The sequence below is a fragment of the Vipera ursinii genome (genome assembly GCF_947247035.1).
Source record: "Vipera ursinii genome assembly, chromosome: 1".
Classification (NCBI taxonomy): Eukaryota; Metazoa; Chordata; class Lepidosauria; order Squamata; family Viperidae; genus Vipera; species Vipera ursinii.
Genome location: NC_139512.1, coordinates 283,361,404 through 283,387,274, shown reverse-complemented (window position 1 = coordinate 283,387,274; position 25,871 = coordinate 283,361,404). Strand labels below are relative to the sequence as shown.

General features: G+C 40.8%; 2 protein-coding genes across 7 annotated transcripts in view; one reads left to right on the top strand and one right to left on the bottom strand.

The window, feature by feature from the left end:
• Positions 1-4,815: 4,815 nt before the first annotated feature.
• Positions 4,816-18,436, bottom strand: FSAF1 (40S small subunit processome assembly factor 1). The gene is made up of 7 exons (XM_083348823.1): positions 18,224-18,436; positions 15,342-15,685; positions 9,132-9,188; positions 7,268-7,363; positions 5,628-5,714; positions 5,350-5,402; positions 4,816-5,045 (listed from the first exon to the last, which is right to left on the bottom strand). The coding sequence occupies exons 1-7, from the start codon at positions 18,333-18,335 to the stop codon at positions 4,919-4,921; spliced, it is 876 nt and encodes a 291-aa protein (XP_083204949.1). The 5' UTR covers positions 18,336-18,436; the 3' UTR covers positions 4,816-4,918.
• GNPAT (glyceronephosphate O-acyltransferase) overlaps positions 18,395-25,871 on the top strand; it is a 44,043-nt gene continuing 36,566 nt past the window's right edge. For 2 of the 6 annotated variants that reach the window (XM_083348822.1, XM_083348820.1), the window contains exon 1: positions 18,402-18,670. In XM_083348822.1, the coding sequence (XP_083204948.1) occupies positions 18,620-18,670 (51 nt within the window). In that variant the 5' untranslated portion in view covers positions 18,402-18,619. Of the gene's footprint in view, positions 18,671-19,260; positions 19,300-25,871 lie in introns of those variants that run through there. The other 4 variants (XM_083348821.1, XM_083348817.1, XM_083348818.1 and 1 more) reach the window with 4 other exon arrangements.

Sequence of the window (25,871 nt, the reverse complement as noted above, 5' to 3'; positions counted from 1 at the left end):
GTATAAGTTTACACTGTTTTACAGTTAAAATAAATTTACTACACTGCCAACAAATCCAAAGACATTGTCTCACATTATTATTATTATTATTATTATTATTATTATTATTATTATTATTATTATTATTATTATTATTATTATTAATTTTATTTATTTATTTATTTGCTTAGATAGAATTGCAATTGTGTACTCTTCTCAAAGCATCTAGACTAACATTTCTCTATCTCCGCAACTTTTAGATGCATGGACTTCACTTCCCAGAATTCCTCAGCCAACATGAAGGAAGCAGAAGCTCTTAGATCAGACCTTTTAGAGACCGAGTGCCCAAACTGCAACCCAAAACCCACTTATTTATCGCTGGGTGCCAGGTGGGCGTGGTCCACTGGGTGGGTGTGGCTGTGGTGGTCATGGAAGATTGGGTGGGTGTGGCCAAGGTGGATGTGGTCACTTCAATGTTGCTCGTGGGGAGGGACACCTGTCGGGGGTGAGCAGGGTTGGGGGAGCTCCAAGAGGTCTCTGGCAGGTGGGGTGGTAGGCAGGAGACTCATCCTGTGGGGTGAGGCGAGGCAGGGTGTGGGTCCCATTGCCATGGGGCAAGGCAAGGGCTGGGGCAGCTGCTGCCTAACACCATCTGCCCTCGCACACAGAAGCCAGCAAGTGCATGGGGGCCAACGGTGTCCGTCAGTAGCCACAGCCTGCTGGCCCCTTGACAGGTGCACTCTGGGACTCCGCAGTCCGTTGCCAGCAGTTGAAAGAAGCCACCTCCGAGATGGATGGTTGGCCGACAGCTGAGGAGACGATGCAGTGGGTTGTGCTGGGAAAAGGAGAGCATGCGAGGCCAGGAGGGACAGGATGGGGGGGAGGGAAACCAGCCGTGCCGGGATGCATCCAGCCACGTGGGACCTCGGCAAATTAGCAGGTGGTTGAAAAGGGACAGTTGCCACCTCCGTGGCATGGCGCGGGTGCCCACAGAGAGGGCTCTGAGTGCCACCTCTGGCACCCATGGCATAGGTTCTCCACCACTGTCTTAGATCATATATTTCTCCACTGAGCGCATTATTTACTTGACCAGCAATGGCTACACCTATGGTCCTTCTCAATGGAGGGATAAAGAATAAAACATGCGATCTTTCACATTTAAAGCATGCTCTGCTACTGAGACATGTCCCATATAATTTTACAGTGTGAACAGATTTCCTGCCCTAGAAGAAACACCCGAGAGAGAACAAGTCAGCTTTGAGAGAATAGGTCCCCTGAGAAGCTTCTGAGGAACAACTCAAGCACAATTCCTATGAAATCTTGAAAACCACTAAGCTGGATTTTTGTTTCATTTCACTATTAAGTCCCAAAAGAATGTCACAAAGGAAGGGGGGATGTTAGGGCGACCAGATCTGGAGCTGTGACAAACAACCACTAGATGGCCACAAAGAGACACAGAAAATTCAAATTTCTTAGCAGCCATATGGCCTTGTTTTTGCAGCCCAAACCAATTGCCTGTAAAGCTCCTGATATGATTCCACCCAAAAAAGTATTTCCACGCTGAAAAGCCCCTGGTTTAAGTATGAAGTGATTGTGATCTTGATCTGGAGAAAAAACCAAAACGTGGTCAAGTCATTTCCTGCCCAAATTCCTGGAATAGAGATACAAAAACTATATATAATATCATATTTAGAAGAACAACACTGAATAGTTTTCCCAAATTACAAGTCTGAATCGATGAAATATTTCTTGAGAGTTACATAAATGATGGAGGAATTCTATACCTTCAGGTCCAATGTGAGATCTAGATTACACTATCTTTTCCATGGAAAATCAACATATTTTACTCCTTGGCAGACAAGTTAACCTGGTTACTTTTTCAAAATACATTTTTATTAGTTTTTTTTTAAAAAAAGTAATAGAAAACGGGGGGGGGGGCGGAAAAAAAGAGAAAATATGGAGTAAAAAGGGAAAAAAAAGCACCGACTTCCAACTCTAGCACAGTAAAAGATAACATAACAATCTGAACTTATTACTTTTACACAACAGCATATACTAGCCATTTCTATAGCAACAAATCTAACTAGTCAGCAAAAACAAAATAGTTTTATTTTTTCCCCATTGCAAGTATAAAATCTGAAAGCAATTTAAAAATAGAAACAAAATTAAATATATTCTCTTCTTTGAATAAAAGAATCGATTTAAACATCTCTGCTTCTCCTTGCTGCGGGGAATAGTATGTTTCCGTTTACTCATTAGTCTTTATAAACTGTCAAATTTATATTAAAAGAATTCCCTATATTATTTCAGATTTTTTTAACCCTAGAGGGGGAAAACACTTTTTCTAGCTTTTAAAACTGTAAACTTTTCTTTACTTTTTAAACTTCCTTTTAACATACATACTTTAAAGTTTATTTTTAATGATATTTTACAAACATTAAAAATTACTCAAATACTACATATAAAGGGAGAAAAAGAACTTCATTTTAAACACAAACTATATTAAAGCTTTCATTCAATTTATATATATATATATATATATATATATATATATATATATATATATATATATATATATATCACACCAATAAAAATCCAATTGATTCCAATTAGCTCATTGGATTTAAATGTCCCTCAAATTTATCCTCATGGACTAAAATCTTTTTCTTCTATTATTTTCAAATTTGATCAATAATATCTTACAGACTTTGGGAATTATTCAATGTTACATAGAAGGACAGAAAACATACATTTACAAACTCTTATAAATACAAAACTACCTTTAGAGCTTTCTTTCAACACATATAAAAATCCATCCTAATTAAATCATTAACTTTAAGTCACTCCTTCCAGCTTATTTATCTTCATAAAATAAAGTCTATTTTTCTCAGGAATGTCTGTTAAGTCTCTTTTCTTCCAAGAAATTGTCAACCTTGTTAATATCCATGAAAAAAGACCCAAATTTGTTCTGTTAAAAGTTGTAAATTAGCTTGGGGCACTTCCTAGTAGAATAAAAACTTCTCTGAGACGTTTATCATATCTTTTTTTCATGAAGAATTCTCAACCTTGTTAGTATCTATGAAGAAAAAAATCCTAAACTTGACCTCTTAAAAATTGTGAATGTACTTGGCACTCAATTGCATTAAGAGGTTATATTCAGACCATCATCATAATAAAAGCTGGTGCTAGATTTTTATTCCGAAGTTAGTTATTTTCACGATTTGCATTGTCCAATATTTGTGAAGTTGTCACAGTGGGTTGATAATTTTCTACACATAATTGTGTCTCTTGTTCTTTTTTAATATCATCTGTATGATTTGTATCTAATCTAATCTAATCTAAACTAAACTGGACTAAACCCAGTTGATTTATAATATGGGTGATCCTCTGTAAAGAGCTTTCAAAGATGACAGACTTGAGGCTACTTTTGAACCCCAACTGCAGAAAGGTTTGGCATACAGAAATAACAAAAATGTTTCTTAAGTTCCTTATTCTCTACTACCTTATAAAACAGGTGCAAAAAAGGTTGATATAATCTGTTTTTTGTCTAGATGTTGAACTTTTATCATAGCCAGAGAGCACTGAAGCACTAAGGCAACATGTCATATTCAAAATGAGTAACATTTCTATTTTGCACCAGTAAATAACTATTTAAGAGGATGCACATCTGAGTCAATGGTGTCCTGTTAAAAGTATTTATTCCCTTAAGTATTATGCACTTTAACAGATTTGCAGATTTGTATATGTATATGTATATGTATAACTTCTCTTCTGTGAAATGTTGTTCACCTTTTTTCTTTGAGATGGTTCAAAGCAGGAAAGCAACTCTTTTTCTGAGTTAATTTGCAGCCTGGGCATCACAATTCTAGAACTGATGTTCTTAAAGACCTTGGGACTCAAAAGACTTGGCAATAATCCTCCCATTGAGAACTCCATATACCATTATAAAATTTTATTTTTAACGTCAGCAAGGAAAAATTATTAAATACGTAACTGGACAATAAGCCTATAAAAATTAAATCAAGTTTAGATTTTGTTCTGGCCATCTACTATTCTGGGGAGCACAGACATCAACACAATTCTACCTAGAGCTCATTAAAGAGAAATGTTATTATACAGTATTTTTGTCCTACCTTTTAAAATATATAACTCAAGGCAGTGAACATACCTAATACTCCTGCCTCCTATGTTCCTGACAACAACATCCTTGTGAGGTGGGTTTGGCAAAGAGAGGGAGTGACTGGCTTAAAGTGACACAACCAGCTTTGATGCCTAAGGCAGGACTAGAACTCACAATCTCCAAAACCTTTATCACTGCACCAAACTGATTGTCCTAGCCTAGCATGAAATATTATAATGTTATAAATGAAACAGCAATGTGGGCAGCATTTGAAGATGCAAATAAGACCTTTTCACTGTGGAGAGGACTATTTGATCTTCAATAAAATACTAAACATTATTTTTTTCCTAAAGATTAAAGCTGTAGGCAAAGTTTTAAAAATGGATTATTGCATCATAAAAGAATCCAAATTAAGCCTAAAGAGTCATCCTAAGAGTAATACTGGAGCTGTTATTTCCCATGGAACATTCATAGAAATGACAGCAGAAAATATAATGAATTCAGAGCAATTAATCATAGTATTTTTGGTACATATTATTTTCAAAGTAAAACATTCTGATGAACTCTTCAGCATATATGTTGGTAACCAGTCCAACCAGTTCAGTGGTAAACAATTATACAATTCAAGTAACATTTGCAAAATTTAGTTTTCAGATGGATTTTTCCTTATTGCACACTAATCAACAATACACTATTAAATTCAGTTCACAAACGAAATCTTTAAATGACTTTATTTTTTTTAAAAAGGAACAATTACATTTTTTTAAAAAAAGTTATTTTGTTACAGTTTGTTCATCCTATTCTGTGTTCAATATAATTTCATTTATTCAACTTGGAAGATTTGATCTTTCTTATGTCACAACTTTGAAGAATCAAAGTTCCATTTTTAAATTTTCCCAACCGTCCTGTTGGTAGTATGTTCTGTTTTGTTGTCTTCTTGGATTTTCTGTTTTTTAAAAAGAAAACATGTATTTGTGTATATATGCATGTTTATATAGAGAGATTCCTGTTGCTTCTAAAACCGAACTGTTTTTTATTTGCCGAGTCCTATTCAATGACAAACATAATGATTCCTGCTTACACTTCACACAGAGAAAAAAAGAGGCTAAAGGCTCAGTCATTCAATGCCAAAACTACAATACTGTTTAGCACTAGATGTGAAAAAGCCTTAGTAAGTACAACCGAAACAAATACAAAAATAAATCCAATTTATTACACCTTGTTTATATGAGATTGAAATCTTGGCTCACCTCTCTTCATGCCCTCTCTTTTTTCTCCTCTTGAGAGAATCAGATTTATTTTCCTGTTAAAGAAAATAGGAATAGGAACAGGAATATTGTAATTGCTCATATACCACATTTTACATAAATCAAATACGGATTCCCACATGCAATAAAGACTGACTTTAATCTGTTGTTCTAATTTCTTGTGCCTAAATCCATGGCCCAGGTCTTACTGGAAACCATTATACTAAAGCTTTCCTACTTGATTTTACATTTTATTTTTATATGAAATATTACGTACATACCGTCATATTTTCTTTCTTCTTTGCTGCTTGTTTTTCTTTGATTTGCTCTTGAAGAATTTTGTAGTTCACATATTCCTTTTTTGAAGGCTGCAATAAGAGTTTAATAACTCATTTCAGAAATTCGTGAAAAATACACCAAAAAGAGAGAGAAAAGTTCACAGTGATAATATACACTCATGTATAATGATGGTTCTTTAAATGCTCACATAATTTAATTTGATTCTTTCAATAGAAGTGTGGTTAAAATAAACCTTTTCAATGATGTAGCTATGTTCTTTGGGAGTATGACTATTTATGAATTGATTAGTGATTCATAATCACTGTTCTCATTTCTTTCAGTAGCTTTGAGACAACATTTATGAAGACAATGTTTGACAGAAAAGCAAAGACCACCTTTCCCTATTTCTTAACTCTTGATGTCAAAGCATTGCTGGCAGTACAAATTCAAAAAGCAAGAAGCTGTATTACATAAGATTTCTAAATATGTTCAATACAAAGGCAACATTTTTAAACTATTATGCAACAACTCCCATTTACATATTAAGAGTTACCATATTTATTAGTGGATAACCCAAAAATTTCAAGTGCAATACACCCCCAAAATTCAGGTATGAAATCTGTGGATTGGCTTATCCTCAAGTATAAGTGGCAAATCTTCTAAAAAGTATTTTAAAGTACCATAATTCATTCAAGAAAAATAGGGACCACTACGGTGGGAAGGTAACAGCGTTTCGCGCGCCTTTGGCATCTAGTCATGCCGGCCACATGACCACGGAGACGTACTCGGACAAGCGCTGGCTCTTCAGCTTTGAAACGGAGATGAGCACCGGCCCCTAGAGTCGGAAATGATTATCTCTGTGTGTGTGTGTGTGTGTGAAATATTTGTCAAGTCTTTTGAATACACCTTGCTAATTAACTCTTTCTTTCCTGTTTGGCCTAACTCAAGGCTATCCACAGGATACAGTCACAACTTATGACAGCTCATTATTTGTGTAAATTATTCAAATTGCTAATAAAGAATTTTAGGGAGGCTGAAATGATCATTTCGAACTTCTTATGTTCTCATCAGTCAGTCATACCCTTTTTAGCCTCCCTAAAATTCTTTATTAGCAATTTGAATAATATACATACATACATACATACATACATACATACATACATACATACATACATATATATATATATATATATATACTAAGTATTCTAAATACTTAAAAAACATTTCACACACACACACACACACACACACACACACACACACACACACACACAAGTCCATCCATAAATAAGCCAACCCTTGGATTTTTAACTAAAATACCATAAAAAATGTGTGTTGGTTTACCTATGGGTGGTACATTTTTCATACTTCGATTAAAAAGTCAAGAGTTAGCTTATACTCAAGTATATTCACTAGTACCAGTTTTGAAATTGTAAAAGGAATTCAATACAGAAATTCTGTATGAAGAATACTACATTGCTCATTCACAATTTACTTCTGAAATTTCAAAGCTCTCCCACATGTTGACCCTGCCACTTTTCCTCCATTTGAAAAAAACAAACAAACAAACAGCCAAAGGCTTTGGCAGAGGGAAAGATTTAAGGATGAAATCTCCTCTTTTGTAAACCACCTCTTGACTCACCTTTGCCCCCAACATGATAGCACGTTCTTGCTCCAAAACTCTCTGTTCTTTCTTTGTAAATCCTGTAATTCCAAGCCGGTGTACTTCCAACCGGGCCTAAAGTATTGCAAAATTAATTAATTAATTAAAATTAATCTTTTTTTTTAATTTTGCTTTCCGAGAAACATAAGCATTCAAGCTGAAGTTTCATAAGGAAATGCATCTGAGGAATTGCATAACACATCATGCTATCATGTTGCATAAGCAGAAGAAGTGTTCTGTACCTATTTTCACAGGCAATTGAAACTTGACAGATTTTTGTTAGTCAACAGTCATCAGATTCATATGTTAACTGCAACACGTTATTTCGGACTTCAGTCCCGAACAATCGACAAACTGATACAATATGGAGATAGTGTGTATTCTGCATGATAGCTCTTTTTATATCATTTGCATTATTTAAGTCACTTAGATCAGGGGGCCCCAACCTTGGCCACTTTATGACTTGTGGACTTCAACTCCCAGGATTCCTCAGCCAGCATGGCTGGCTGAGGAATCCTGGGAGTTGAAGTCCACAAGTCATAAAGTGGCCAAGGTTGGGGATCTCTGCCTACATCAAAAGGTAAAGGCTCTGTAATGGTCTGTGAGAATGTCCTCGAGAGATAGGAAGAGGAACCAAAGACTAGGCAACAGTCAGATAAGCAGCATCTTAGGGGGATGCAAGGAGGATGTGTGTGAAATCCAAATTCAAGCAGTCGATATAACTTTTACCATGTGTTCATTGTCTAGTTGTAATAGTCTGTGAGAATGTCCTTGAGAGAAACAGGAGGAGGAGGAATAGCAGGCTAGGTCAGATATGAGGCCACTTAGTCTGCAAAAGGGATGGGGGTGCAGCAATCCCCCCCTCAGAAGGGACCCTTCCCTAGTTCGTTGGACTATAAAAATGAGTCGTAAGTCCCTTTGTTCAGCACCATTCCCGTTGAAGAAATGGTTGATGCTTGGATCTGCCTGTATCTTTATTGTAAGCTTACAGTAACAGAATCATGTAAATCTGGAAAGTATATCCTCTCCTGTCCCGACCTTTACAGTTGAAGAAAATAAGAGAGAGTCTCTTCTGCCATGCCTCCATTCCTTCTGCGGACTGAACTGCCTCTTATTTGACCCAGCCTGCTATTCTTTCTCCTCCTGCTTCTGGCAAGGACATTCTCATAGACTATTACAATTAGACAATGACACAGATGATGTAAGTTGTATCAACTGCTTGAATTTGGATTTCATACGCATCTACCTCACACACACCCCCCAAAAAAACCCACAAACAAACCCCAAATTGAGTTTTCCTTATAAAATCATGGTAATCATCACCTGAACACTCTGGGAAGGGATGACAGGTTGAATGAAAGGTCGTTCTACTAGTGGGCATCCTCAGGAACTTTCTGCGTGTTGGATAGATACTGGATGTGAAGATAGGCCCCATGGAGGTCCAGCAGGGATTAGAATTCCTTTTTTCTGGAGTATTCTATGCAGAATTTCTGGTTTCCATCCAGATTTTTTTTACATGACAGTTCATCCATTTCAGATACAGATAGGTGTCCCTATCTTTCTTCATTTGGGGAATGTTAAGAAAGCAGAAGCCTGTGATAGATTTGCCATTGGGTAACTCTCTAATGTCAAGGATTTAACAAGAAGTCCCTGAGCATATGGCTCTGATTTCAGTCTTAAAATATTGCAGACTTTCCTAAATAGTTGCAGAAAGTCTGGTTTATGGGGGGAAAAACCTGGCAGGTTTAGGACCTGGTTAATGATCTTATGATCAAGGGACAATTCTATTTCTCTCCATCAGGCTTTGTGTTGCATGCATACCTTTAAATATACATCAACTTACTTTTTCCAAATTAAATTCTTGGGTATCCATACATGGTTCTTCAGCAGTCATTTTTGCCTAGATACAATTTAAAATATAAAATAGTATGTTTTGCTATTAAGATTTTTCAAATAATTTTCTATCGATGGCTTAAGCTATAATGTTGTTAGAGCAAGATTTTTGAATATGATGGTTTCAGATAAGATGGTTTCTCTTAAGATAGAAAACTACATTATTTAAACAAACTCATCAAGGCTACTATTATAGACTTATCTCTGACAATAAATCTCAACGAATTTAATGAGACTTTTGAACATGCACAATAGACTTACTATGGATCTTAAAATTTTAAATAGGGTATCCACAAATATTATTTTTAACACTTTGTTTGGTACCTCTTGTATGCTAAATTTTCCTGATAAAAAGTTGTAACCCAAGTGTACAACACATGAAGAGTAAGAATTTAAGCTTACAGAACTTAAGAATTTAAACAAGAAGGTTGTAAAGCATGTACTGTGTTTGCCAAAAATAAGACCAGACCTTATATATATATATTTTTGGACCAAAAGATCCATTAGGGCTTATTTTTAGGGGTTGTCTTATTTTGTGGCCGCCTGCCTACTCCATCACACCATCTGCTTGCCCTCGGCCGCAATGGCTTACAGGACTTCCCAGGGCAGACACTTGGGAGGTGAGGATAGTGCCGGAGGAACATGCCTTCAGGCGAGGAGGAGAGCGGCGTGGACAGGCGGGGGAAGCCGAAGGATTGGGTGGTGCAAGCCTTCCCTGCCGCCTCACTCCGCCTGCCAACTCTTTCCTATTGCAAGCAGATGAAACTTACAGTCTCTGCCAGTTCTTTGTTCAGGTGAAAACTGTTTGGGCACCTATGGGGCGCTTGGAAATGGAGCGAATGGCTCCGTTTCCAAGTGCCCCATAGGCGGCCAAACACTTTTTGCCCAGAGGGAAATTGGAAGATTCGTCTGTTTGCAAAAGGAAAGAGTGTGGCAGGCAGAGGGAGGCGGCGAAGGAGGGAGGGAGGGAGAAAGGAAGGAAGACTTAAGGACACCCGGGGAGGCGAAGGAATACCATAAGCTGCCTTTCTCCCTTTCCTGGTTTGGATGAAGGCAGCTTCGTGCAAGTGGGTGCAACCCTGGCAACCAAGGCTCCTCAGAGCTGCTGGAGAAGTTTTGTTCCTGGGTGGTGGTGGTTGAAACCGACCACCCTACAGCAGTTTTCCACCTCTGCCTCTCCCTCAGGTGGCTTACTTCGCCCCCCCCGCCCCCCGCTATACTTTTAGTGTTCAGGGAAGCCAGTGCCTTTATGTGTCCTTAAGTTGCTTTTTAGGCTCTATCTCTGGAGACCCACATTTATCTGGTGTAAAAACTTTGGTCAGCTCCACAGCAAAAGCTGCCCCCCCTCCGTTTTCCCTGCTGGCGGTGACAGAGGGCTGGTGGGGAGAAATGCAAGCCACGGGAGAGTTGGTGGAGGAGAAGGAGGAGGCTGCTGCTGGGCAGGAGATCTGTGGGGCAAAGCGTGGGCGGTCAGGACCGAAGGAAGCCTCTCCAGCAGCGGATGTGGCTGTTGCACAGCAGTGGCAGGGCCTTTCGCCGTCACTCTCTCCTGGCTCCAAAACAGAGGAGGGGGACCAGGTAAGGGGACTGAGCCTCCACAATGCTTTCTCTGTAGCATGACAGTCTGTCTCAAGAGGGGAGTGAAAGGGAAGAGGCGGGCAGGCAGCAGGGAGGTCGCTGAGCAGGGAGTGGTCTGGCTGCAGGGACCGTGAGGTAAGTGGGTGCGTGGCAGTGGCACGGGTGCGATGCCTGCTTTCCTGCTCTGTTGATTCAGCAAGCAACCAGACGGTGGGACGGAGTGGGCGGGCTCTTACTTAGGGCTTATTTTGGGGGGTAGGGCTTATATTAGGCGCATGCATAAAAATCACGCTAGGGCTTATTTTTGGGATAGGTCTTATTTTTGTGGAAACACGGCGATAAATTTGATTATAATGAACTGGAAAATTACATGCTGTTAAATTTGTAGAACTATGCCTTGTAACACCTGCCACCTGGAAAACTAAAAATATTAGCTTGTCTGTTGAAAAATGAAGAAACTAATATGCAATTATGTATGCAAAAGCCTTGATTTTCCCTGTGAAAACTTACACATCATGTAAATAGAATTTAAAAGTGTGGGCCTAAAGAAAAAAATGGAGAGATTAACAATCCTGATATAGATTCCGTTTTATTCTCATTACTTAAATCAGTTTGGTGTAACAATTAAGCACTAGGCTAGAAATGGGAAATTTGAATTCTAGTTCCACCTTAAGCACAAAGCCAGTCATTTTCTCTCTCAGCCCCAGGAAGGAGACAATATCTAACCACTTCTGAAAAAAAATCAGGGACTTGTCCAGCCATTCTCCAGGAATCAAGACTGATTTGAAGGCACCCACTTTCAGCAAAATCTTATTTTAACTGAGAGTTGTAGAGCATGGTGAAAAAATGAACTAACTAGATCACTGAATGTTGCAGGAGACAGCCTTACTCTTATCAAAGTCTTTGTGCAATGCTCAGTTCAGGTGATAGCTATTCAATTAGCTGTGCCCCAAACTAAAAGAAATCTCAAGTGTACTAATAGTTGGTACAGACCTAGCCTGTACCAAATCTGATCAGAAACAGGCAACTTGTTTAGCAATTATGATGTAAAAACAGGATGAGAACACAGATACTGGCCCTAATTACATCCAGAAATCCGGTATTAGCACAAATATCACTTTATCAGCATTAACATTAAAATATTCATTAGCATGTGCTCATTTCCCTTCCTCAGGGATACTGTGAGAAAACATTTTTTGTTTACAATTTCTTTTAACCACAAGTTATTATGCAATTCAATTCTTTAACCATAACTAGTCTTGCAGGATCCAATCTGGGTTGGACACCGGAACCAGAGGTTTAGTCTTCCGAGTGAATAATTAATCTTAACTTTGCCAATTCAAACATGGCAGTATCATGCTATAAACCTTTCTTAAGAGAAAACTGCAGGAAAGCTTCCGATATAGCAGGCTGTTTCTGCTGGTAGAACAAAGAAAAAGAAAATATACCTCAAGATCAATTTCCTCTTCAGTACACAGGAGATACGCAACCAAAGAGAAAAATATGCGAAAAATGGCTTTTCCGTGATGGGAACATTTTGACTGAACTGCGGACTTTTTGCAGGGTGAACTATTGGAACAACGAAAATGCATTCAGCCGAGGTTTTTGTTTTTTTCAAAACATTTTTTTCAATTTAAAAAAACTGCAGGTGATCCTCGAGTTAGGACAATTGAGGTCAGAATTTTGGTTGCTAAGCAAGGCAGTGATTAAGTGAGCCACGCCCCATTTTTTTTTTTGCTGTGGTTGTTAAGGGAATCACTGCAGTTGTTAAGTGAATCATGTGGTCGTTAAGTGAGTCTGGCTTCCCCCCATTGATTTTGCTGGTCAGAGGTCAGCTGGGAAGATTGCAAAGGGTGATCACGTGACACCCCCCTGGGATGCTGCAACCATCGTTAAATACATGTTGGTTGCCACTGCCCCAAATTTTGATCACATGATCCTAGGGAAGCTGTGACGATCATAAGTGCGAGGAACAGTTGTAAGTCACTTCTTTGAGTACCACTGTAACTTCAAATATGTGCATTGTGCAAGTGTATTACTGGGGTGCAATATACTGCTGAGGTAGGAGGACTGATTTTTTTCTTTTTACTTTTTTGTCGCTCTTATTGTATTGTTTTGTCGCTCTTATTGTATTGTTGAAGTGAATGTATTGCTGGCCTCAGGGTGCGTTCATACAGGGTGCGTTTAAGCGTTCCTAATCAGCGTTTCTTGTTGGCTATAGAAATGTATTTATTTATTTATTTTTAAACAAGACTAATTACCTTTATCAGTTTTTCCTCAGGATAGGTAGTAGGTCATACTCAACACCTACTTACCTCTATGGTCTTAAGATAGGACTATTTTTTTTATCTTGTGTAAGCAGTGCTTTTTTTTTGTAAAAGAAAAAGGTGCCGGAACTCACACACGTCATACAACCCGCCTTGCCTACCCTACAAGGTTCCATCCAAAAAAGGTGCCGGAGCGTTCTATGAGAAAAAACTACCTGTGTGTAAGCCTCTAATGATTGTCAACATGTTATATAAATTATTTAACATGTGATTCTATAGTCAGTAAATTGACATGGATTAAACAAATCTTTAACAGCCATTGCAATGGAGAAATATATTTGTCTATAGGATTTTAATTATTATTCCCTCTAAGTTCTATTCTTTTTATAGAATAGAATTTATATTCTTGGAATATTTACATAATGTGAATTAGTGCTCCAAAGCTTTAACACTTGAGTATAAAACTCGATAATAAAATTGTAGTTATCTGTCAAAAAGGTCAGATGTCATTCATACATTATATTTCGAAAATTTGGGTTTTCTTTCTTCATATTTTGCACTTATTTTCTTTTATTTTTTTTTTTTGATTAGTCTTTTATTCAGTTTGATTCAATGTAAAATTCTTAATAAATATAATTTAAAAAACCTGTGTAAACCTTAGAAGTTGATATTAAAATTTGGTAATTAAATCATTTGGCTCTTTGCTTAATTCTTTTGAAATACTGGTATTTGGCAACAACAGCAACCATGAAATTCTACTGAACTACCTGTTTGTGAGTCAGTCCCAAACCAGTTTTGTAACAGGTGAATCCCATGTGGTAGTTCTAGATTTAAAACAGATACTGGGAAAGAATAGGCTAGAAACAGTAAGAAATGAAGTAGAACCACATTAACCTGAGCCAATTATAATTCCCATCATCTGAACACGTTTGCAAGATTGTTAAAACAAAAAATGTTGTTAACAGATTAGACTGGACATTGGACTACAAAAGCCAGGATAGTGATCACAAAATACAAAAGAAGACTATTACAGAATTCCAATTAAATTTTATTTCAGTTTTCCACAACTGCTGTTTTCTGCATGTCCAGTAAGCTCCGCTGAGTGGTCTGGTTTGTTACTGTCTGGGTGGTCATGTAGATTTCCATAGATCAATCTGGGTAGGTCAATTCAAAGTTAAATTGATATATGGACTTCTTATTTCCCTTGTACAGCATCTCAAGCTCAAATAAAATGAGAAGCTATGAATTAATCAGAAGTATTTTTATGTCGGGGAGTGCAATGGTTCAATGGTTAAAGAAGCTGAACAGAGACAGCCGGGGATGAAGACCCAAGTGCCGCACAACAGGGTGAGCTACCTTTACTTGCTCCTACCTAGCAGTTTGAAAGCATGCAAATGTGAGTAGATAAATAGGTATCACTTAGGTAATAAGATAACAATGTTCCAGGTACCTCATGGAAATGTCTTCGGACAACACTGGCTCTTTCAAGCTAAGATATGGAGATGAATACTGCCCCCTAAAGTTGGGCACAATTGGACGGGGGAAACCTTTACCTTTACCTATCCTGATATCGCTACTCATCTTGCAAAGAGAAGAGCAAAGAGTCTGTGTGTATTGTGGCAAAATGCTTATTCCCATCTCACCTTGCAATTAAACGTGGTATAAGTTTAATACTGAATATATTTAAAAACATTTTGTTATGAAGAATTCTTATTCAGGAAAGGTAAAAAGGTAAAGGTTCCCCTGCACATGCGTGCTAGTTGTTTCCAACTCTAGGGGCCGGTGCTCATCTTCGTTTCAAAGCCGAAGAGCCAGCGTTTGTCCGAGGATGTCCCCGTGGTCATGTGGCCGGCATAACAAGACACCAAAGGCGCACGGAACGCTGTTACCTTCCCACCGTAGTGGTCCCTATTTTTCTACTTGCATTTTTACTTGCTTTCGAACTGCTAGGTTGGCAGAAGCTGGGACGAGTAACAGGCGCTCACTCTGCTACGCGGCACTCGGGATTCGACCCGCCAAACTGTCGATCTTCTGATCGACAAGCTCAGCGTCCTAGCCCACTGAGCCACCGCGTCCCTTTTCAGGAAAAGAGGCTTGTAAATATTAATTTATTTAGCCAACTAAATTATTCCTAAATGACCAGAGTTAATTCACAAAATGAAAAGTCTTTTCTTTCTTTTTGGTCATATGGTAATAATGTAGCCAGGCAGACCGGTAATGTTTTCAAGGTAATTTGCAATTATTTTTGAGAAATCCCTTTTATGAACTGAATGTTCTGTGTCCAAACATGAGGGAATTAAATATGAATGCCTTACCTTTAAGTCACCACTTCCAGGAATTTCAAGTTTAGCTATCTTCTTTCTGTGTCGACTGTGGAATGTCACAACTTCAACCTGTGTTGCCTTTTCTTCTTGGGCACTTTTGAATGGGAGTGGATTAGGGGAACTGGAACCCGAGATACATTTTTTCTGATCAACACTTGCCAGTTCATCTTTTAGATTGTCAAAGAAGTTGGACACATTTTTTCTCTTCCCCAAAGAAGATGTACCAAGTTCAGGATTGACAAGTGGTACAGTATGGGTGACCATTGTTGCTGTTATCTGTTGAGTGTGTCTTTTCTTGTTCCTTTTCTTTTTGCATTTCTCGGGTGGTGATTCACCTATAATTTAAAAGCAAATGTGTTCATCTCTTTGTTCCATTCAACCCAGAAGGATCTAAATATCCTATTTTTTGGAAATTTAAATTATACTGGATGCTTTACTTTTAACAAACAAAAATCATACAAAACATCTCCCACTTAAATGGGTAGCAATGTACACACTTTATCTTATGCTCAGAACTGGGCAGCTTCAGAATCCAATGTTCATATTCACAAATCACAGTATTAAGTGCTACCAGTATAGCTTCAAGTGTTATCAACCATGTAGGTAAGATTTTTCCTACAATGTTCTGTCCTCAATCTAGCTCAGTGATGGTGAACCTTTTAAAGACCGAGTGCCCAAACCACACCCCAAAATCCACTTATTTATCACAAAGCCCCAGGGCCGCATAAGCATTGTGGTGCCCTGGGGTGAGGGGGCATGGTTGTGTGGCCCACTGGGTGGGCGTGGCTGGGGTGGGCACGGCCACCTCGATGTTGCTCATGGGGGGACCACCTGTGGGGGCTGGGGAGCATTGGGGGAGGTCCAGGGGGTCTCTGGCAGGTGGGGTGGTGGGCAGGAAGCCCAGCATAGATGAGGGAGAGGCACGCAATGCTAGCTGGGACTGGGGGGCCATGGCAACAATGGGGATCCAGCCTTCCCCGCTCGGGGTGGCCTTTGCTTGCTGGCCTTGAGTGTGCTCTGCCACCTCTACGTGGGCTTGCTAGTCGGCCGTTTCGCCTCCTTTCTGCTGGGTGGGGCTGCCTAGTGGACCTGTGCAAGCTGCTGGTAGTGGTGGCACGCGTGCCCACAGAGAGGGCTCTGGGTGCCGCCTCTGGCATGCGTGCCATAGGTTCACCACCACTGATCTAGCTTGTTAGATCTTATAATGGTGCATTCTTTGGTGTTGTAATCAAGTCCATTACCTTGTTGCCTGTCTGCCTCTTTTTTCTTTCTTTCTTTTCACTTTTCCCAGGATTATAGACTTCTGAAGGGAACCGAGTCTCCACATAATGCGCCAAAAGAATTATAGTTTGAGCCTTATCATTTGCACCTCAAATAAGAATTCGGGACTGATTTGTTCTATGATCTATTTGTTTTTTTGACTACTTTTTGTATCTTTTCCAACACATTTTTTTCCACAAATCATGCTAAATCATTTTGTTTTATTTTTAAATATACTTCTTATAAGCTCTTATACACTGTAAGAAAATTCTTGATTTTGGTAAGATAACGTTTAAGTTATCTACAGGGAACAATTTGGCAGATTGATCTGGATAGCGCAGGTGATAGATTCTACTTTTATGCAGAATGTTTTCACAAGTAGTATCATGGGTGCCATGTATACTGAAGTTTACATTTCACATATTTGTTCCAGTATGAACTCATAAATACATGAATCATAGCAGATGCCATCTTGTTGTCCTTGGCTGAACTTTTTTAGGCTAAGTGAACTTGGACCTGGTTATTTTTATGAGAGAATATCAGGAAATTTCTAGGCTAAACTAAAAAGCATCCTGAAAGAAGGCAATGGAAAGCAAATCCATACTGTTGCCATAAAAGCTGAAGCATTTTTCTGTACTCACTAGGAAGTGATGTATTGGGAATCTGTATTTAATTCTTGTAAGTTTAATTGCTCTTATACTTAAAATTGTTTTAAAATTACATTATAAGCCACCCAGAGTTGCTTTGAATAGTGAGATGGGAGGCAAATAAATTTAATAAATAAAATAAAAATTGAGCTCAATGAGACTTTTTATTTATACATATTTAAATATGTATAATTTCATATTTATGTTATTGTATTTAAATTTTAGCTAAATACCATAACAGACTTACTCTACAGTTGAACATTTTCATTTGTTTAAAAATAGGTTAGAGCCTAGATGCAACATTGGAACAATGAAGAGCAAAGAACTTTCCATAAGAACTTAAAGGTATCTATACAGAGTTAAACATGCAAAACAATTTACCTACTGTATCCCCTTATTATCCACAGATCACTGAGCACAGCAACACACCAAACATGAAAACAGTAATGGTATGTTTGGCTTCTTCAAAAATAATTTGCAGATATGGCACTGCCAAGAAGCCGAAATTAGGATCTTGGGGTAAGTCCTGGAACCAATATTGGAAGTATTGGTAAGTATTCAGGGTTTCTGTCCTGAATATGTAAAAGATAGATCCCATAAAATATCTTGTTGCTTAAAAGCTCACTAGGATCTATGGGTTTAATCAAGACTGGTTGGTTTCAATGGCCGGAAAGAGGGCATTTCGGATCGCTTCGCCTTGGCTTAAAGAACTAAAACCATCAATACAACTATAACACGCGAAGCCTTCACTTCTACCTGGTTTCCAGCATCCATTTCATTTGTACCAGCCCTTTGACCCGCAGAAATATTGTTAGTACAGTATGGGGAGCAGAAGATGGCTAAGAATCCGGAATGGGAAAGAAGGGGAGCAGGGGTCCCACGACAAAAGTAGGGGCAAGCAACACCGAAACCCATGGTCTTCTCGGGGAAAAGTCAAGATTCAAGATCGCACGGCTCCTCACCCACCGAAGTCATACAGGGAACTGAGGACGGTGTCCAGCAGCCGTTCTGCAAAAGCGGAGTCCTCCCTCTGGTCCTCTTTGGGCGACGGGCTCTGCCTGCCCGCGAGCCCCACCATGGCGCGTCTTTACCTGCCCTTCCCCAAAGGCGATCACCCGCCCCAGAGGAGGTTTGGCCCCGCGCGAATACCGTCGCGGTCAAGATGGCGGCGCCCACCGAGTACTTCCGCCCTTCTTCCCCGAGTGACAAGATTCCCTCCTTCGGCTGGGCTCGCCGAGCAGGGCGGCGAGGGCGTCGGCAAGTAGGGGCGTTTTGATGGGTGCTACCGGTAACCGGCGGAGGGAGACAGCCAGCCAGGAGTGAGTGCAGCTGGGCACCCTGGCAGAAGAAAGTCGCCTGGCGATGGCCGCAACGGCCGCGGCCACAGCTCGGCGGGCCTCCCCTGTGTACTCGGTAAGTAGCTGCCTCCCGCTTTGGAGCGGGGGTGGTGGTGGTGGGAGCGGCAGTAGCCGGGGCGGGATTGCTTCGCGCAGGCTGAGGCGTGGGGGGAACTGGGAGAAGGCAGAGGCTGGGCGGGCCTGGCTTTTTTCCCCATTCCTTCATGGGCATCATTGCGCGTGTAGTAACGGGACAGCCGCTTCCTTTGGGGGCTAGAAGAAGTGGGTACAGTACGCTCAGCCGTTTACAGTAGTAGCGGCCTCCTTCCCCGGCGACCATTGTTCCCTGGCAGTATTTAAAGCATGTTCTGATACCTTCTGTTGTAGCTGTGTCGAACCACGCTTTTTGCTTTCTGGCTGGGGATAGTGCGAGTTCTGCTTCCCACTGCGGACAAGCATCAGGTCGGAGAAGGCTGGCATGCACCCGTAGTCCGTGTGATTAGTTGCTTCTCACATGCAGGAATTCAAGAACCAAACCTGCTGGTTTGGATTTTTTTATACCCAAGTTCTTGTTCTGGGGTAACGGAGCACCCTTTATCGGAATTATCACATTAAAAGACAACCTTTGCCTTGAAAATATAATAGGGGCTTTAAAAAGTTATGATTTTTACCATATAAAATATGAAAATTGTCAGCGTGAAAATGGTATGTATGCATTCTGATTCCTGAGCAATGTATAATCTTATACCACACATAAATTTGAACAGTTTAGATACAGTTCATTTGTTGAATGCTTTAATCCCAGATATTATTGTGATTGCTAAAAATGGTCATCCAGACTTCTGTGATCCTAAAGGTTCAAAATACATAATATGCTGAATGTTCTGTTTTTTTAAAGGCATATAGGAAATAATATCTTAGGATGCAATGTTTACTGTGGTAGTTAAGATGTTAGACAGGAAGATCAGGCTAAAATCTACCCTTGGCCATGAAATATCATTGGGTGACTTTGGGTCAATCACTATTTCTTAGACCAACCAGTTCACAGAGCTATTAGTATGCTGCTTTCAACTATTGAAGAAAAGTTGAGAAATAAATCTAATAAAATACATTAATAAACCTTTATACTTCTTTATATTGCCACCAAAAACAAATCATTAGGGCAGAGATATTGTTTTGTAATAGTCTATTGTCTATTCAGCATTTCAGTATGTGTGATCTCGTTAGAATAATATGAGATTTATCAAAATGCTTATCTTATCAAAAGGTAATAGATTGCTGACTATCAAAATGTGGGAGAAAGAAATCAATTTGATGTTGAACTTGATAACAGCAGCACGGTTACTGGTGGGACAATATTGGAAGAAGGATAGTTTGCCTACTATAGAAGAATGGGTACTTAAGGTATCGAATCTTGCAGAAATGTCTAAGATTTCTGCTTATTTGAAGGATCATTCGCAAGAAAGATATATTTCAGTTTGGAGGAGATGGATAGATTATATTCAGAATAAATATGGGACTAAAAAGTTCCATTTAGCTTATGAGTAGATTTTAGATTTTTATTAACTTTAGTATTAGTATTAATTATATTTTTGTTTGTTATTATTATGTTTTTAATAATTTGAATGTATCAATGTTAAAGGGGAGTTAAAGCACATTATGAATTTGGTTAATTTTATAATGGATAATTTTAGTTAGAATATGATTATTATATTTATGACCCTGTATTCAGCTCTGGGAAGTGGGGGGAGGGGAGGTTGGGGCGGGTGGGTTTTGGGGATATGTTTTGTAAAAAAATTTTGTAAAACTTTAACAAAATGTAGAAGGGATTAGTATTTGTAAATACTGATCCTTATGATTCAGAAATACTTTAAATAACATTTAATAACCACATTTCAAAATTAATTACAATAGGAGTAAGGAATGACATCACAAGACTGATATATCCACATCACAAAACTGATATATCCACGTGGTCTTGGAAGAATCTCTAGCAACCAAAAAGACGTTCTGACCATTGCTTCAGGATCTTTAGAGATATTTTTTAAAGATTATATAATAAGTTTATCAAGAGTATCTTTAATAATCTGTACATGATATATAGAGAGAGCCAGTTTGGTGTGTTAAGGTGTGGTCGAATCCCGAGTGCTGCGTAACAGAGTGAGCGCCTGTTACTCGTCCCAGCTTCTGCCAACCTAGCAGTTCGAAAGCACGTAAAAATGCAAGTAGAAAAATAGGGACCACTATGGTGGGAAGATGTCTTTGGCATCTAGTCATGCTAGCCACATGACCACGGAGACGTCCTTGGACAAGTGCTAGCCCTTCGGCTTTGAAACGGAGATGAGCACCGGCCCCTAGAGTTGGAAACGACTAGCACATATGTGCGGGGGAACCTTTACCTTTACCTTTTACATGATATATAGAGAGAACCAGTTTGGTGTGTTAAGGTGTGGTTAAGGCATTGAGCTAGAAACTGAGTTCTAGTTGTGCTGTTACATCAGCCATAGAGTATTATGCAGTGCATATTGTGCTGCCACCATGTGGTTGTTTGGGAAACTACAACATTTATGTTAATTTGTTCAGCCAACCCCTCCCATTTGTAATGTACTTCCTCCTTCTTCTTACCCTGAACATTCTATCACTTCCTGCCACCATCTCACATGTGGTGGTCTCTACATGCTCCTCTCTACATGCTAGGATCATTACTATCTTTTGACCTTGAAATACCGTCCATTTCTTCATCTACCACACCTTGTCTGCTGTAATCTCTACATGCAAATAAGGTCCTACTGGATGATTAAAAGGTAATTTCATGAGTTCTGCTATCTGGCAAAGGCTGTTAACAGTGATAGTATCTGCTTATACAGGCCAGGCACAGGGGTCTCAGCAAGGGGATAAATCATTAAACAACAGTCAGAGTCAGAATAGTCAAAAAACAGTAGAATTCCTACAGCCTGCAATTCATTTGTGTGTGTCATAACTGCAAGCAAGCTCAGTGCAATCCGCCATCTTGTGAAAGCACATGGTCTTACTGAACATCTCCTGTGCATGCTGAAAATTGTTTCTGTATATTGGACTGTGTTACAAACCCTGTCTAAGCTGCAATTTGCCTTAAAGAGACAGTAACCATTTTTGGCAAAACTTGAAAAGATGTCTAGACGAGGCTCTGAACACTCTTTTATTGCTGAATCAACGCAGATGCATCATGCTTCTGACCACAAAGATGTACAGGGAGCTGATTTTGCTGATTCTGCTGTAAAACCCAAGCGCACAATAAGACCAACACAGAAACTCAGAGAAAACTATGAGACAATTAGAGATGAATTCTCCAGTAATCTGTCAGACCTATGGGACAGAGCTGCACACTGCATGTCAGTTTTGCTGTGCTTTAATGACAATCCTGCTGAATTAAGAGACTATAGATCGCCTATCTGCAACCTATGAACGTTACCAGTGGCTGTCTGCAAAATACACAGCCTTCTTAAAGGACTCTAATATAGATGACTCCTCAGCAGAACTAACCAAGACTTATGCACTAAACCACCAAAGAGATCTCCTAGTGCAAGATGCAAAGGATAAGGCAGAACTCTGTATTGCTGAACTGCAGGAGACCAGATCCATGGCACGTTCTTCTAGATCCTCTCGCTCCAGGACTTCAACATTAAGCCCTAATAAGCAGGCATATACATAGAATGAAGGCTATTGCTAAGCAGATTGATTTGTGCTTCTTAGATTGTAAGCCGCCCTGAGTCTTCGGAGAAGGGCGGGATATAAATGGGATTAAATAAAATAAATACTGTAAGTGTCATACTGCTGCAAACTGGAAAATTGCTCTTCTCAACACTAATGGGAATATGATTGTGCTTTAGCTGATTGCTTTTTCTAAACTGACTTGTGCAATCCTTCAGTTGTTGTGAGGGAGACCTTATGTCCGCGGGAGGCCACCACAGTCCAGATAGTCGGGTGTGAGTCCCTCCTCCTGAGATGTGGCCCTAGAGCTCAGTTGGGCTTGCTGCCGGTGTATGTTTTGCCTAGACACGTGGCAGCAGCCCTGTCTGAGCTTCTCATATCCTCTCAGGGTGACTATAAGTCACCCAAACTTATAGTTTTGGGTGACTTCAACCTACCATCCCTGGGGGGATCATCTGAGTTAGCTCGGGAGTTCATGGCTTCCATGATGGCCATAGACCTGATGCAGGTTATTCTGGGCCCAACTCACGGGGGGGGTCACACGCTCGATCTGGTTTTTCTATCCGGACAGTGGTTAGATGATCTTGGGGGGGGGGTTTCCCCAATTAATACACCCGTGTCATGGACTGATCATCATCTCCTGCGGTTGGTCTTCCGTTTTGCCACTCCCTGTCGTGAGGTTGCTGAGCCAATAAGATGGTTCCGGCCTAGGCGCCTTACGGACCCTGAGCGGTTCCAAATGGCGCTTGGGCCCCCACCTGCCTTCTTTGCTCACAGCTCGGTCGATGCCCTAGTGGAAGCCTGGGAAAGGGCAGCCACAGAGGCACTCAACCAAGTTGTACCCATGCGGCCCTTGACCCGACGCAGATCCCAACGGGCCCCATGGTTCTCCATGGAGCTCCGCGAGATGAAGCGTCGGAGACAGGGCCTAGAGAGCTGCTGGAGATCCAGCCGATCTGAATCCGACCGGTTACGACTAAGGTCGTTTACGAGAACTTATCTCGCGACGTTGAGGGTGGCTAGGTCTAACCACTTTGCCACCCTCATCGCGTCCGCAGATAATCGTCCGGCCGCCCTGTTTAGGGTAACTCGCTCTCTCCTTAATCAGGAGGTGAGGAAGGAACCCTTGCAGGGTCGAGCCGAGGAGTGTAGTTGATTTCTGTTGGACAAAATCGATCGGATCCGGACCGGTTTGGACTCCGACTGGGCAGAATCTGACGATGAGGATACGGGCGGCCTTGTCGATTTAATCTGGGAAGAGTTCGATCCTGTGAGTCCTGAAGAGGTGGACAAGATCATGGGGAAGCTGAGCTCCACCACGTGTTTGTTGGACCCGTGCCCCTCCTGGCTGACTTACGCGGCCCGGGATGGGACACGAGGCTGGCTCCAGGCAGTGATTACTGCCTCTTTGAGTCAGGGTAGTTTTCCCGCCGCCTTGAAGGAGGCGGTGGTAAGACCCCTCCTCAAGAAGCCTGCCTTGGACCCAGCAGTTTTAAACAACTGTCGTCCGGTCTCCAACCTTCGCTTTCTGGCGAAGGTTGTTGAGAGCGTGGTGGTGCAGCAGCTCCCTTTGTTCTTGGATGAAGCTGATTATCTAGACCCGTACCAATCGGGTTTCAGGCCCGGGTACAGCACGGAGACGGCATTGGTCGTGCTGGTGAATGATCTCTGGCGGGCTCGGGACAGAGGCTGCTCCTCTGTCCTAGTCCTTTTAGACCTCTCAGCGGCTTTTGATACCATCGACCATGGTATCCTGCTGCGACGTCTCAGGGGGTTAGGAGTGGGAGGCACAGTTCTCCAGTGGTTCTCCTCTTACCTTCTGGGACGCTCGCAGTCGGTGTTGGCAGGGGGGCAGAGATCGACCTTGAGACCTCTCATTTGTGGAGTTCCTCAGGGATCGGTTCTCTCGCCTCTCCTGTTCAACATCTATATGAAGCTGCTGGGTGAGATCATTCATGGTTTTGGAGTTGGGTATCATCAATATGCTGATGATACCCAGCTTTTTATTTCGACCCCAAACCACCCCAGTGATGCCCTCGACGTGATGTCCCACTGCCTGGAGGCGGTCCGGGTCTGGATGGGGAGGAACAGGCTTCGACTCAACCCTGACAAGACTGAGTGGCTGTTCGTGCCGGCATCTCGGGAAATTCCGATTATTCCATCTTTGGCCATAGGGGGTGAGCTGTTACCCCCCGTAGATAGGGTTCGCAACTTGGGGGTCCTTCTAGATTCACAGCTCTCTTTGGAAGAGCATATTGGAGCTGTGACTAGGGGGGCCTTTGCCCAGGTTCGCCTGGTGCGCCAGTTGCGGCCCTATCTAGACCGGGATGCCTTGCGTACAGTCACTCATGCGCTCGTGACTTCTCGTCTAGACTACTGTAATGCTCTCTACATGGGGCTGCCCTTGAGGTCCACCCGGAGACTTCAACTGGTGCAGAATGCAGCCGCGCGAGTTGTCTTGGGGGTTTCCCGATACTCCCATGTTACACCTTTGCTCCGCGAGCTGCATTGGCTACCGGTTGCTCTCCGGGTGAGGTTCAAGGTGTTAGTGATGACTTACAAAGCCCTTCATGGCATGGGTCCGGATTACCTACAGCAACACCTGCGGCTGGCGTCAACGTCCCTCCGTCCAGTGCGCTCCCACAGATAGGGCCTCCTCAGGGTGCCGCCGATCAAAGAATGCCAATTGGTGGCCCCCAGGGGGAGAGCGTTCTCTGTGGGTGCGCCAGACCTTTGGAACCGCCTACCGGTTGAGCTCCGGATGGCCCCCGACCTTCGTTCCTTCCGGCGCGATCTCAAAACCTTCTTTTTCGAACAAGCTGGCCTGGTCTGACGGGATGGGGTTGGGTTTTTATAAATAGTTCTAATTTTAATATGTATTAATTATTATGGGCATAATGGTTTAATTGCTTTTTAATTTTTGTATTCTGTTTTTTATTATGTATTGCCCTGTTCACCGCCCTGAGTCCTTCGGGAGAAGGGCGGCATACAAATTAAATTATTAAATTAAATTAAATTAAATTTTCACATATTATTAATATGCCTCCTTTCCTTTTCCTTTTCCTTTTCCTCTGAAGAAGTGAATGCTGTATTATACTGTAGCATATTACATCCTCCTGATTTCTTGTAAAACACCACTCTTTTCACACAACAGGAAGATTTTAATCATGCTACTGAAGGAAACAGAACCATGCACCTCTTTGGATATTCATTAATACAAAACTAAATTTTCTCTGGGCAGAGCAAATTTTTAACCATATATGCATCTCATTTGTGGGAAAATATATCTAAGGATGTTATCAAACTTCCTTTTATATGGAGTCACAGTATTGCATCATCTTGCTGCCTATTCTGATTAAGAATGGCTCTTCAAATTTTGGGCAGCACTGGGAATATCAAGGTTTGAACAAAGATACTTTCCATGTCTTGCTGTGTATTCTGTTACCAAGATGCAGGAAAAAGGTCTGAAAAAAGGACTAAAAGGGCTAATTACATAATAGCACAAATGATATGTGTTATGTGAACCACAGATATTTGAATGTTGAAATTATTTAATAGACACCCATTCTTTCCAATGGTCAGTTAAA